Source organism: Oncorhynchus nerka, linkage group LG13, assembly GCF_034236695.1.
Source record: "Oncorhynchus nerka isolate Pitt River linkage group LG13, Oner_Uvic_2.0, whole genome shotgun sequence".
NCBI classification, from domain to species: domain Eukaryota; kingdom Metazoa; phylum Chordata; class Actinopteri; order Salmoniformes; family Salmonidae; genus Oncorhynchus; species Oncorhynchus nerka.
This window is the reverse complement of record NC_088408.1, coordinates 74,463,327-74,477,008: the sequence shown is the minus strand read 5'-3', so window position 1 is coordinate 74,477,008 and position 13,682 is coordinate 74,463,327. Positions and strand designations below refer to the sequence as shown.

At 46.8% G+C, this 13,682-nt stretch overlaps 1 protein-coding gene across 1 annotated transcript in view; it reads right to left on the bottom strand.

Annotated features, from left to right (window-relative positions):
- wscd2 (WSC domain containing 2) overlaps nucleotides 1-13,682 on the bottom strand; it is a 162,148-nt gene that overhangs the window by 15,640 nt on the left and 132,826 nt on the right. The window contains 2 exon segments of the mRNA XM_065026674.1: nucleotides 2,930-3,104; nucleotides 8,026-8,147. Of these exon segments, the coding sequence (XP_064882746.1) occupies nucleotides 2,930-3,104; nucleotides 8,026-8,147 (297 nt within the window).

The following is a 13,682-nucleotide window of genomic DNA, read 5'->3' as shown; positions in this document are numbered from 1 at the left end:
CAGACGACACACAATTAATCTTCTCCTTTCCCCCTTCTGACGACCAGGTGGCGAATCGCATCTCTGCATGTCTGGCAGACATATCAGTGTGGATGACGGATCATCACCTCAAGCTGAACCTCGGCAAGACGGAGCTGCTCTTCCTCCCGGGAAGGACTGCCCGTTCCATGATCTCGCCATCACGGTTGACAACTCCATTGTGTCCTCCTCCCAGAGCGCTAAGAACCTTGGCGTGATCCTGGACAACACCCTGTCGTTCTCAAATAACATCAAGGCGGTGGCCCGTTCCTGTAGGTTCATGCTCTACAACATCCGCAGAGTACGACCCTGCCTCACACAGGAAGCGGCGCAGGTCCTAATCCAGGTACTTGTCATCTCCCGTCTGGATTACTGCAACTCGCTGTTGGCTGGGCTCCCTGCCTGTGCCATTAAACCCCTACAACTCATCCAGAACGCCGCAGCCCGTCTGGTGCTCAACCTTCCCAAGTTCTCTCACGTCACCCCGCTCCTCCGCTCTCTCCACTGGCTTCCAGTTGAAGCTCGCATCCGCTACAAGACCATGGTGCTTGCCTACGGAGCTGTGAGGGGAACGGCACCTCAGTACCTCCAGGCTTTGATCAGGCCCTACACCCAAACAAGGGCACTGCGTTCATCCACCTCTGGCCTGCTCGCCTCCCTACCACTGAGGAAGTACAGTTCCCGCTCAGCCCAGTCAAAACTGTTCGCTGCTCTGGCCCCCCAATGGTGGAACAAACTCCCTCACGACGCCAGGACAGCGGAGTCAATCACCACCTTCCGGAGACACCTGAAACCCCACCTCTTTAAGGAATACCTAGGATAGGATAAAGTAATCCTTCTCACCCCCCTCTCCCCCTTAAAAGACCTAGATGCACTATTGTAAAGTGGCTGTTCCACTGGATGTCATAAGGTGAAAGCACCAATTTGTAAGTCGCTCTGGATAAGAGCGTCTGCTAAATGACTTAAATGTAAATGTAAATGTACTATCATTTGATTTTCAACAGGACAATGACCCAAAACACCTCCAGGCTGTGTAAGGGCTATTTGACCAAGAAGGAGAGTGATGCGGTGCTGCATCAGATGACCTGGCCTCCACAATCACCCGACCTCAACCCAATTGAGATGGTTTGGGATGAGTTGGACCGCAGAGTGAAGGAAACGCAGCCAACAAGTGCTCAGCATATGTGGGAACTCCTTCAAGACGGTTGGAAAAGCATTCCAGGTGAAGCTGGTTGAGAGAGTGCCAAGAGTGTGCAACGCTGTCATCAAGGCAAAGAGTGGCTACTTTGAAGAATATAAAATATAAAATATAATTCAACTTTTTGGGTTACTACATGTTCCATATGTGCTTTTTCATAGTTTTGATGTCTTCACTATTATTCTACAATCTATAAAATAGTAAAAATAAAGAAAAACCCTTGAATGAGTAGGTGTGTCCAAACTTTTGACTGGTACTGTATATCTGAAATGCAGCCATATACACAACAATTGTCATTTTGCACGCAAGAAATCACGCTACAGTATGTTGAAGAGAAACACCACAATGATTGATAGGCCAAGACGTGCTCATTAAAACAGCACAAACCGTAACCATCGATTTAGGACCCTAGCCAGTCAAGGCCATGAAAGCATAACGCTAGATGCACTGCCAATTCCGACACCACCTGAGTGGACAGCCTGAGAACAGGAGCACTGTGCAAGTGCTCACCTCAGAGCACAACCAACTGGCTACATTGGCCATTGTCCCTATACCCATCAATAACACAAACCTGTATATCTATCAATAGCAATTAGACCTGCAAAAGCAAGGAATAACATTAAAAATCACAGTAAAAAGCAAAGGCCTAAATTGTACATTACATTCAGAAATCAACCGAACAACCAGTAGGGTTACATGAGGGAAAACAAATTAATTAACAATTATGTTGTTGTTTACGCAGTAATAAAAACAGACAGCAAAGTCCCTGCACCCCTTCTCACCATTAGCTTTGACTTTGTACTTACTGTGATATGTGGTTGTCCCACTTAGCTATCTTAACTGTAAATCTGTAACTGTACGTCAGTCTGGATAAAAGCATCTGCTAAATGACTAAAATGTTTTTTTTTAAATAATGTAAAAACCAATATAGCACTGTGAAGCGCAGAGCCTGAGCTCAGACATTATTAATAGCATGTTACTTACAGCCACTAGGCCAAATTTAGGTGCTTAACAGAGCCCAAATCTGCCATGTTCAACCTGTTTAACGGGCACGTGTGTAAAGGGCTATGGAAGCAAGAGATGCTACAAGTCAGTAATGTGTGCTGAGACAGCTGGGGATGCACAGACCTTCCTCATACTGGAGCAGAAAATAAAGGTCACATAAAACATGGCCAGTGAATAATATTAAATATATAATTTTTTAAACAACTACACAGTAGGCTTCCTTTTTTGAGTTGCATTGACTGTTGTTTTTAATGGTATCCTTATAGTATGACTGGTCCAGACCAGTATGTTGTTGTACACAGTTTATTTGAGCCTCTATTTCTGCTTCTGAATGTAATTAGAGTTGCTACAGCACCAAAGGCAGCATCGCTCACAGCCTATCTGAGCAGCCATCTGCAGAAGTGTGATAAAACAGCCACGTGGGGGAAGGGGGGTGATGGTGTGATGGTGTGAAATAAGTGAGCTAGCCATTTCACAAGAACACCCTCCCAACACAAGCTCATGGTCAGAAATACTGCCACTCCTGTACCACTTTCAGCACTCTGCCAATCTGTTCTACTCAAAGAGCATCAATACAAATCTATGGAAATCCATCCTTTAATATGAATGACATTGGTAATAGTAATTGATAATGATTGGTATATCCAGTCATTACAACTAGAGAGGGCTTAGAATGATGAGGTCAGTGGCACATAGTGACTCGTTTACCTTGGACCTGTGTCTGGTACACCACAAAGTACTTGTCATTCCCACAGCTCTCAAACTCTTCACCATGGCAGCGGTGCAGGCACATTTCCTCATCCTCCATCTCATGGAGGGAGAAGTGGGGGGTGGGGAACCCACAGAGACACCTGTCTCCAGCTAGAACCGCTAGAGACAGCTCCTTGAGGGCAGGAAGGAGGGAGGAGTGGGATGTCAGAGGGAGAAAGATATATGCATATGATACACATGCACACAACACTATAGCTGTGCTTAATACTCATACTAACCGCACTAACCATACTATTTTTGACGTAAATTGAGTATATAGTATGCTTATTGATCATAGTATGGATATAGTTAGTATGCCAAAAGTTCCCGGATGACATAATAAATTCGCCAAAATACGAAGTATAGATGCAGTGGACACTATTTCAGTGCTTTTAGGGTCCATAATGCAATTTTTCAGGAAATGGGCATGGCTTCATACATTTTCAGATTTTAAGAAAATTTTGGAAAATATGCAGCCGAAGTCCGATGAGAGCGGATATGTCACGACTTCCACCGAAGTCGGCTCGTCTCCTTGTTCGGGCGGCGTTCGGCGGCCGACATCACCGACCTTCTAGCCATTCCCGCTCCATTTTTTCAATTTGTTTTGTCATTTGTTCCCCGCACACCTGGTTTACATTCCCTAATCACATTGCGTATATATATTCCTCTGTTCCCCCATGTCCTTGTGTGGAATTGTTTTGTGTTACGTGTTTTATGTGATGCACCAGGCTGGTTTTCCATGTTCCGTGTTTATTTGGTAACTATAGCTTTTGTGACTGTTTTCGCGCTTTTGATTTTGACGCAGTTGCGTCCGTCTGCTGTTTGCTCCTGCCTAAATAAAGTGTACGCCTCTTTGCTCTCCTGCACCTGACTTCGCTACCAGTACGCACACCCGTGACAGAATACCACACCACCCATGGAGTCAGCAGGAGCTGGAATCCCGGTTAGAGGAGTCGAGGAACGTGTCCGAGGACACTCGGCGATGCTGCAACATCTTGGCGCCATGATGAATCGCGTTGTCCAGACCATGGACCACTGGGAGAGACAGGGAGTCTCTCCAGGGCCTCGACCAGCACAACCAGGGGTATCTCTACCCTCCCCTCCTGGATCCGATCCCAGTAGGATGCTTCTCTCCCTTCCCAGGGAGTATGATGGGACGGCAGCACGGTGCCAGGGGTTCCTATTACAGCTGGACCTATACCTGGCCACCGTTCACCCAGCTCCATCTGGAAGGGAGAGGGTGTCCCCCCTCGTCTCATGCCTCTCAGGGAGAGCTCTGGAGTGGGCAAATGCCATGTGGGGAGAAGGAGATGCGGCGTTGGACCACTTCGACGAGTTCACCCAGTCTTTGACAATCCGCCCGAGGGTAGAGCGGCGGGGGAGCCGCTCTTCCACCTGAGGCAGGAGACGAGGAGCGCCCAGGAGTTCTCCCTCGAATTCCGGTCTTTGGCCGCCGGAACAGGATGGAACGACAAGGCCCTTAACGACCACTATCGATGCAGCCTGCCCGAGGACGTCCGGCGGGAGCTGGCCTGCAGGGATGCCACCATCACCTTTGACCAACTGGTGGATCTGTCCATCCGGTTGGATAACCTGCTGGTCACCAGCGGACGTCCAGAGAGGGCTCTGTCGGTTCCATCTTCCAGCACCCCCGCTCCGGTGCCCATGGAGCTGGGAGAGGATGCGCTTAGGGAGGCTGGAGGAGGGGCCTTCACGTGCACCATCTGTGGCCGCAGAGGGCACACTGCCGGTCGGTGCTGGGTTGGTCCCTCTGGGAGTCGAGGCAGCAGGCAGGGCTCTCTGGCGTCACCCCAGGTGAGTAGGCACCACTCTCATCCAGAGTCCTCTGTTAACCACCTGTTTTCCCCGCATAAGGGACTCGTCGATTCAGGCGCGGCTGGGAATTTTATCGACAGAGTATTCGCCCTTAGTTTAGGAATTCCCATGGTTCCTGTTAGACCTTTCCCGGTACACGCACTGGATAGTCGACCATTAGGGTCCGGGTTAATTAGGGAAGCCACCATCTCCCTGGCAATGGTGATGCGGGGGAGTCACGAGGAGAGAATCAGTCTCTTCCTCATTGACTCTCCTGCGTTTCTCGTGGTACTAGGCCTTCCCTGGTTGGCTCGTCATGACCCCACCATTTCATGGCAACAGAGGGCTCTAACGGGGTGGTCGCGAGAGTGCTCGGGGAGGTGTGTAGGGGTTTCTGTTGGTGCTACCACGGTGGAAAGTCCAGACCAGGTCTCCACCGTGTGCATCCCCCAGAATATGCAGATTTGGCTCTCGCCTTCTCCAAAAAGAAGGCGACTCAATTACCTCCCCATCGACAGGGGGATTGTGCGTTAAATCTCCTGGTAGACGCTGCACTTCTCAGGAGTCACGTGTATCCCCTGTCGCAAGCAGAGACGGTGGTTATGGAGACATATGTCTCTGAATCACTGCGTCAGGGGTACATTCGGTCCTCCACTTCACCCGCCTCCTTGAGTTTATTTTTCGTGAAGAAGAACGAGGGAGGTCTGCGCCCGTGCATTGACTATTGAGGTCTCAATCAAATCATGGTGAGGTACAGTAACCCGCTACCTTTCATCGCCAAGGTGATTGAGTCAATGCACGGGGCGCGCTTCTTCACAAAACTGGATCTCAGGAGAGCTTACAACCTGGTGCGTATCCGGGAGGGAGACGAGTGGAAGACGGCGTTCAGTACCACCTCAGGGCATTATGAGTACCTCTTCATGCCGTACGGGTTAATGAATGCTCCATCAGTGTTCTAATTCTTTGTAGAAGAGATTTTCAGGGACCTGCACGGGCAGGGTGTGGTGATGTATATCGATGACATTCAGATATACTCCGCTACATGCGCCGAGCATGTGTCCTTGGTGCGCAGGGTACTTGGATGACTGTTGGAGCATGACCTGTACGTCAAGGCTGAGAAATGCCTGTTCTTCCAGCAGGCCGACTCCTTCCTAGGGTATCGCATTTACACATCAGGGGTGGAGATGGAGAGTGACCGCATTTCAGCCGTGCGTAATTGGTCGACTCCCACCACGGTAAAGGAAGTGCAGCGGCTTTTAAGGTTTGCCAATTACTACCAGAGATTTATCTGGGGTTTTGGCCAGGTGGCTGCTCCCATTACCTCACTGCTGAAGGGGAGGTCCTGTTTGTTTGCAGTGGTCGGCTGAGGCAGACAGGGCTTTTGGGTACCTAAGGGCTCTGTTTACTTCGGCTCTCGTGCTGGCCCATCCGGATCCCTCTTTGGCGTTCATAGTGGAGGTGGACGTGTCCGAGGCTGGGATAGGAGCCGTGCTCTCTCAGCGCTCGGGCACGCCACTGAAGCTCCGCACCTGTGCCTTCTTCTCGAAGAAGCTCAGCCTGGAGGAGCGGAACTATGATGTGGGGGACCAGGAGTTGTTGGCTGTGGTTAAAGCATTGAAGGCGTGGAGACATTGGCTTGAGGGGGCTAAACACCCTTTCCTCATCTGGACTGACCACCGCAACCTGGAGTATATCCGGGCAGCGAGGAGCCTGAATCCTCGTCAGGCAAGGTGGACCATGTTTTTTACCCGTTTTGTGTTTACACTGTCCTACAGACCAGGTTCCCAAAATGTGAAGGCAGACGCACTGTCCAGGCCTCCTGCCTAGTAGCGCCGGTCGTGTGGGAGCTGGCGTTACGTACAGAACCCGCTCCCCTCCAGTGTCCACCTGCCCAGAGGTAAGTTACAACCCTTACCTGTTCCACAACGGTCGTGGTCGCACCTGTCGGTAGATTTCCTGACCGATCTTCCTCCCTCCCATTGTAACACCGCGATCCTGGTCGTTGTTTACACACGTCTTCCGGCACTACGGGGTACCTGAGGATATAGTGTCTGATCAGGGTCCCCAGGTCGCGTCGAGGGCCTGGAAGGCGTTCATGGAACGTCTGGGGGTCTAGGTCAGCCTTACCTCAGGTTTTCACCCTGAGAGTAACGGGAAGGTGGAGAGAATAAACCAGGATGTGGGTACATTTCTGAGGTCCTATTGCCAGGACCGGCCGGGGCAGTGGGCAGCGTTCGTGCCCTGGGCAGAAATGGCCTAGAACTCACTCCGCCACTCCTACACTATCCTCACCCCCTTCCAGTGTGTATTGGGGTATCAGCCGGTTCTGGCTCCTTGGCATCAGAGTCAGACCGAGGCTCCTGCGGTGGACGACTGGTTCAGGCGCGCGGAGGAAACATGGGATGCGTCCACCTTCACTTTCTGGTCTGCGAAATACCAGCAACAGTGTGTGAAATGCTTGTGAAGACTTACAGAAAACGTTTGACCTCTGTCATTGCCAACAAAAGGTATATAACAAAGTATTGAGATAAACTTTTTTTTCTGGATTTTTTCCCCTCATTTTGTCGCTCATAGTTGAAGTGTACCTATGATGAAAATTGCAGGCCTCTCTCATTTCTTAAGTGGGAGAACTTGCTCAATTGGTGGCTGACTAAATACTTTTTTGCCCCACTGTATGTTACATGTTTGAGTCGTCATGTGCATTAGTATCACAATTTCTAACTTATTTGCATTCATTTTTACTTACACTTGTGTGTTGACTCCATATTAATGTTGGTTTTAAGTTTTGGCTGACTTTTCTTAGCGGATGTACAATCATCGCGAATTGAATTACGGGGCGTTTCAGGCCCGGAGTGAACATAATTGTACACTCGCAAACTCACTCAAAAACGAGGGCTGAGGGGATTATGTTGCCAACTTCCCTTGCTTGGCTTAACATCTGGACCAACGACAAAGATGGCCATGGGGATTCCCCCAAGGGCAAAAGGCGAGGGTAAGTGGAGGAGGGTGTGTCTTATGAGTTTGAAACGCAGCCCTAGTATCTCATTTGAAAGGATAATGTTCGTTTACAGTATAATAAAATTAAGTAATAGTATATACTATGTAGTATATACTCATTAAGTATGTAGTATACAGTATGTTAGTATGGGTATTCGAACACAGCTAATCTCTTTCTCTTCCTCAGCAAACAAGGAAACACACATCAAAATCTAACATCACAACATGTACATTTTCCTCACCTTCTCTGTGCAAAAGTCCACACACTTCTCCACTGACATGTTCTGGATGACAGCGCTGATGGGCAGGGCGAGGGTGACGTTGTCAGGTCTGTGGAAGCACCCCTTAAAGATGGCACTCCCATCTGAACCAAGGATAAACACAACCAAAACAACATACTAGATTAGTATTGATCACTAACCCATTTCCATGTGTGTTCTGACTGAACAAAGCTTTCAGTTTGACCCCTATAGTATCCATCGACCCCTCCCTTGGCCTTGCTAGGAACCTAACACAGAGCAGCCTGCCCTGACCCAGCAGCAGCCTGCCCTGACACAGCAGCGGCATGCCCTGAGTCGTTGCCATCACACCAGGGACTGCCTGAATCTCCTGCATTGGCTGTCTCAACAACCTTCCTCCCCAGACTGTCCCTATGGGCAACCACAGTGCATACAGGCCGAGCCATACAGTAAAACAGCCAATAACAGGCTCAGCCATACTGTAAAACAGCAAATAACAGGCCCAGCCATACTGTAAAACAGCAAATAAAAGGCCCAGCCCTACAGTAAAACAGCAAATAAAAGACCCAGCCCTACAGTAAAACAGCAAATAACAGGCCTAGCCATACAGTAAAACAGCAAATAACAGGCCCAGCCCTACAGCAAAACAGCAAATAACAGGCCCAGCCCTACAGTAAAACAGCAAATAACAGGCCCAGCCATGATGAAGAACAACAAATAACAGGCCCAAGCATACTGTAGAACAGCAAATAACAGGCCCAGCCATACTGTAGAACAGCAAAAAATAGGCCCAGCCATACAGTAAAACAGCAAAAAAACAGGACCAGCCATACTGTAAAACAGCAAATAACAGGCCCAGCCCTACAGTAAAACAGCAAATAAAAGGCCCAGCCCTACAGTAAAACAGCAAATAACAGGCCCAGCCCTACAGTAAAACAGCAAATAACAGGCCCAGCCCTACAGTAAAACAGCAAATAAAAGGCCCAGCCCTACAGTAAAACAGCAAATAACAGGCAAAGCACTACAGTAAAACAGCAAATAACAGGCCCAGCCCTACAGTAAAACAGCAAATAACAGGCCCAGCCCTACAGTAAAAAAGAAAATCACATGCCCAGCCCTACAGTAAAACAGCCAATAACAGGCCCAGCCATACAGTAAAATGTTTTAAAAAAAGGCCCAGCCAAACTGTAAAACAGCAAATAACAGGCCCAGCCATACAGTAAAACAGCAAATAACAGGCCCAGCTCTACAGTAAAACAGCAAATAAAAGGCCCAGCCATACTGTAGAACAACAAATTACAGGCCCAGCCCTACAGTAAAACAGCAAATAACAGGCCCAGCCATACAGTAAAACAGCAAATAACAGGCCCAGCCCTACTGTAAAACAGCAAATAACAGGCCCAGCCATACTGTAAAACAGCAAATAACAGTCCCAGCCCAGTAAAACAGCAAAAAAACAATAAACTAAAACAGGCAAATAACAGACCCAGCACTACAGTAAAACAGAAAATAACATGCCCAGCCATACTGTAAAACAGCAAATAACAGACCCAGCCCTACAGTAAAACAGCAAATAACATGCCCAGCCATACTGTAAAACAGCAAATAACAGGCCCAGCCCTACAGTAAAACAGAAAATAACAGACCCAGCCATACAGTAAAACAGCAAATAACAGGCCCAGCCCTACAGTAAAACAGCAAATAACATGCCCAGCCATACTGTAAAACAGCAAATAACAGGCCCAGCCCTACTGTAAAACAGCTAAAACAGGCCCAAACTGTAAAACAGCAAATAACAGTCCCAGCATACTGTAAAACAGCCCAGCCAACAGTAAAACAGCCCAGCCAGCTACTGTAAAACAGCAAATAACAGACCCAGCCCTACAGTAAAACAGCAAATAACAGGCCCAGCCCTACAGTAAAACAGCAAATAACAGGCCTAGCCATACAGTAAAACAGCAAATAACAGTCCCAGCCATACTGTAAAACAGTAAATAACAGGCCCAGCCAGACAGTAAAACAGCAAAAAACATGCCCAGCCATACTGTAAAACAGCAAATAACAGACCCAGCCCTACAGTAAAACAGCAAATAAAATGCCCAGACATACTGTAAAACAGCTAATAACAGGCCCAGACATACTGTAAAACAGCTAATAACAGGCCCAGCCATACTGTAAAACAGCAAATAACAGTCCCAGCCATACTGTAAAACAGTAAATAACAGGCCCAGCCAGACAGTAAAACAGCAAAAAACATGCCCAGCTATACTGTAAAACAGCAAATAACAGACCCAGCCCTACAGTAAAACAGCAAATAACAGGCCCAGCCCTACAGTAAAACAGCAAATAACAGGCCTAGCCATACAGTAAAACAGCAAATAACAGTCCCAGCCATACTGTAAAACAGTAAATAACAGGCCCAGCCAGACAGTAAAACAGCAAAAAACATGCCCAGCCATACTGTAAAACAGCAAATAACAGACCCAGCCCTACAGTAAAACAGCAAATAAAATGCCCAGACATACTGTAAAACAGCTAATAACAGGCCCAGACATACTGTAAAACAGCTAATAACAGGCCCAGCCATACTGTAAAACAGCAAATAACAGTCCCAGCCATACTGTAAAACAGTAAAAGGCCCAGCCAGACAGTAAAACAGCAAAAAACATGCCCAGCCATACTGTAAAACAGCAAATAACAGACCCAGCCCTATAAAACAGAAATAACATGCCCAGCCATACTAAAACAGTAAAGACCCAGCCCTACAGTAAAACAGCAAATAACATGCCCAGCCCCTGTAAAACAGCCATACAGGCCTGCCATACAAAAACAGCAAATAACAGACCCAGCCCTACAGTAAAACAGTAAATAACAGGCCCAGCCCTACAGTAAAACAGCAAAAAAATGCCCAGCCATACTGTAAAACAGCAAATAACAGACCCAGCCCTACAGTAAAACAGCAAATAACAGGCCCAGACCTACTGTAAAACAGCTAATAACAGGCCCAGCCATACAGTAAAACAGCAAATAAAAGGCCCAGCCCTACAGTAAAACAGCAAATAACAGCAAATAACACGCCCAGCCATACTGTAAAACAGTAAATAACAGGCCCAGCCATACAGTAAAACAGCAAAAAACAGGCCCAGCCATACTGTAAAACAGCAAATAACAGACCCAGCCCTACAGTAAAACAGCAAATAACAGGCCCAGCCCTACAGTAAAACAGCAAATAACAGGCCTAGCCATACAGTAAAACAGCAAATAACAGTCCCAGCCATACTGTAAAACAGTAAATAACAGGCCCAGCCAGACAGTAAAACAGCAAAAAACATGCCCAGCCATACTGTAAAACAGCAAATAACAGGCCCAGCCCTACAGTAAAACAGCAAATAACAGGCCCAGCCCTACAGTAAAACAGCAAATAACAGGCCCAGCCCTAAGTAAAATGCAAATAAAAGGCCCAGACATACTGTAAAACAGCTAATAACAGGCCCAGCACTACAGTAAAACAGCAAATAACAGGCCCAGCCCTACAGTAAAACAGCAAATAACAGGCCCAGCCCTACAGTAAAAAGAAAATAACATGCCCAGCCCTACAGTAAAACAGCAAATAACAGGCCCAGCCATAAAGTTTAAAAAAGGCCCAGCAAATAACAGGCCCAGCCCTACAGTAAAACAGCAAATAACAGGCCCAGCTCTACAGTAAAACAGCAAATAAAAGGCCCAGCCCTACAGTAAAACAAAACCCAGCCCTACAGTAAAACAGCAAAGAACAGGCCCAGCCATACTGTAAAACAGCAAATAACAGGCCCACCCATACAGTAAAACAGCAAATAACAGTCCCAGCCATACTGTAAAACAGCAAATAACAGACCCAGCCCTACAGTAAAACAGTAAATAAAAGGCCCAGCCAGACAGTAAAACAGCAAATAAAGGCCCAGACATACTGTAAAACAGCTAATAACAGGCCCAGCCATACAGTAAAACAGCAAATAACAGGCCCAGCCCTACAGTAAAACAAATCAAAGCCCTATACTGTAAAACAGTAAATAACAGGCCCAGCCAGACAGTAAAACAAAAAAATGCAGCCAAACTGTAAAACAGCAAATAACAGACCTAGCCATACAGTAAAACAGCAAATAACAGACCCAGCTACAGTAAAACAGCAAATAAAATGCCCAGCCATACTGTAAAACAACAAATTACAGACCCAGCCCTACAGTAAAACAGCAAAAAGCCATACTGTAAAACAGCAAATAACAGACCCAGCCCTACAGTAAAACAGCAAATAACAGGCCCAGCCCTACAGTAAAACAGCAAATAACAGGCCCAGCCATACTGTAAAACAGCAAATAACAGTCCCAGCCATACAGTAAAACAGTAAATAAAGGCCCAGCCAGAAAAAACAGCAAAAAACATGCCCAGACATACTGTAAAACAGCTGTAAAAACAGCAAATAAAAGCCCAGACATACTGTAAAACAGCTAATAACAGGCCCAGCCATACTGTAAAACAGCAAATAACAACCTAGCCATACAGTAAAACAGCAAATAACAGTCCCAGCCATACTGTAAAACAGTAAATAACAGGCCCAGCCAGACAGTAAAACAGCAAAAAACATGCCCAGCCATACTGTAAAACAGCAAATAACAGACCCAGCCCTAAGTAAAACAGCAAATAACATGCCCAGCCCTACAGTAAAACAGCAAATAACAGGCCCAGACATACTGTAAAACAGCTAATAACAGGCCCAGCCATACTGTAAAACAGCAAATAACAAGCCATACTGTAAAACAGCAAATAACAGGCCCAGCCAGACAGTAAAACAGCAAAAAACATGCCCAGCCATACTGTAAAACAGCAAATAACAGGCCCAGCCCTACAGTAAAACAGCAAATAACAGGCCTAGCCATACAGTAAAACAGCAAATAACAGTCCCAGCCATACTGTAAAACAGTAAATAACAGGCCCAGCCAGACAGTAAAACAGCAAAAAACATGCCCAGCCATACTGTAAAACAGCAAATAAAACCCAGCCCTAAGTAAAACAGCAAATAACATGCCCAGCCATACTGTAAAACAGCAAATAACAGACCCAGCCCTACAGTAAAACAGCAAATAACATGCCCAGACATACTGTAAAACAGTAACAGGCCCAGCCCTACAGTAAAACAGCAAATAAAATGCCCAGACATACTGTAAAACAGCAAATAACAGGCCCAGACATACTGTAAAACAGCTAATAACAGGCCCAGCCATACTGTAAAACAGCAAATAACAGTCCCAGCCATACTGTAAAACAGTAAATAACAGGCCCAGCCAGACAGTAAAACAGCAAAAAAACATGCCCAGCCATACTGTAAAACAGCAAATAACAGACCCAGACCTACAAAAACAGAAAATAACAGGCCCAGCCATACTGTAAAACAGCAAATAACAGTCCCAGCCCTACAGTAAAACAGCAAATAACAGCCCAGCCAGACAGTAAAACAGCAAAAACATGCCCAGCCATACTGTAAAACAGCAAATAACAGACCCAGCCCTACAGTAAAACAGCAAATAACAGGCCCAGCCCTACAGTAAAACAGCAAATAACAGGCCTAGCCATACAGTAAAACAGCAAATAACAGTCCCAGCCATACTGTAAAACAGTAAATAACA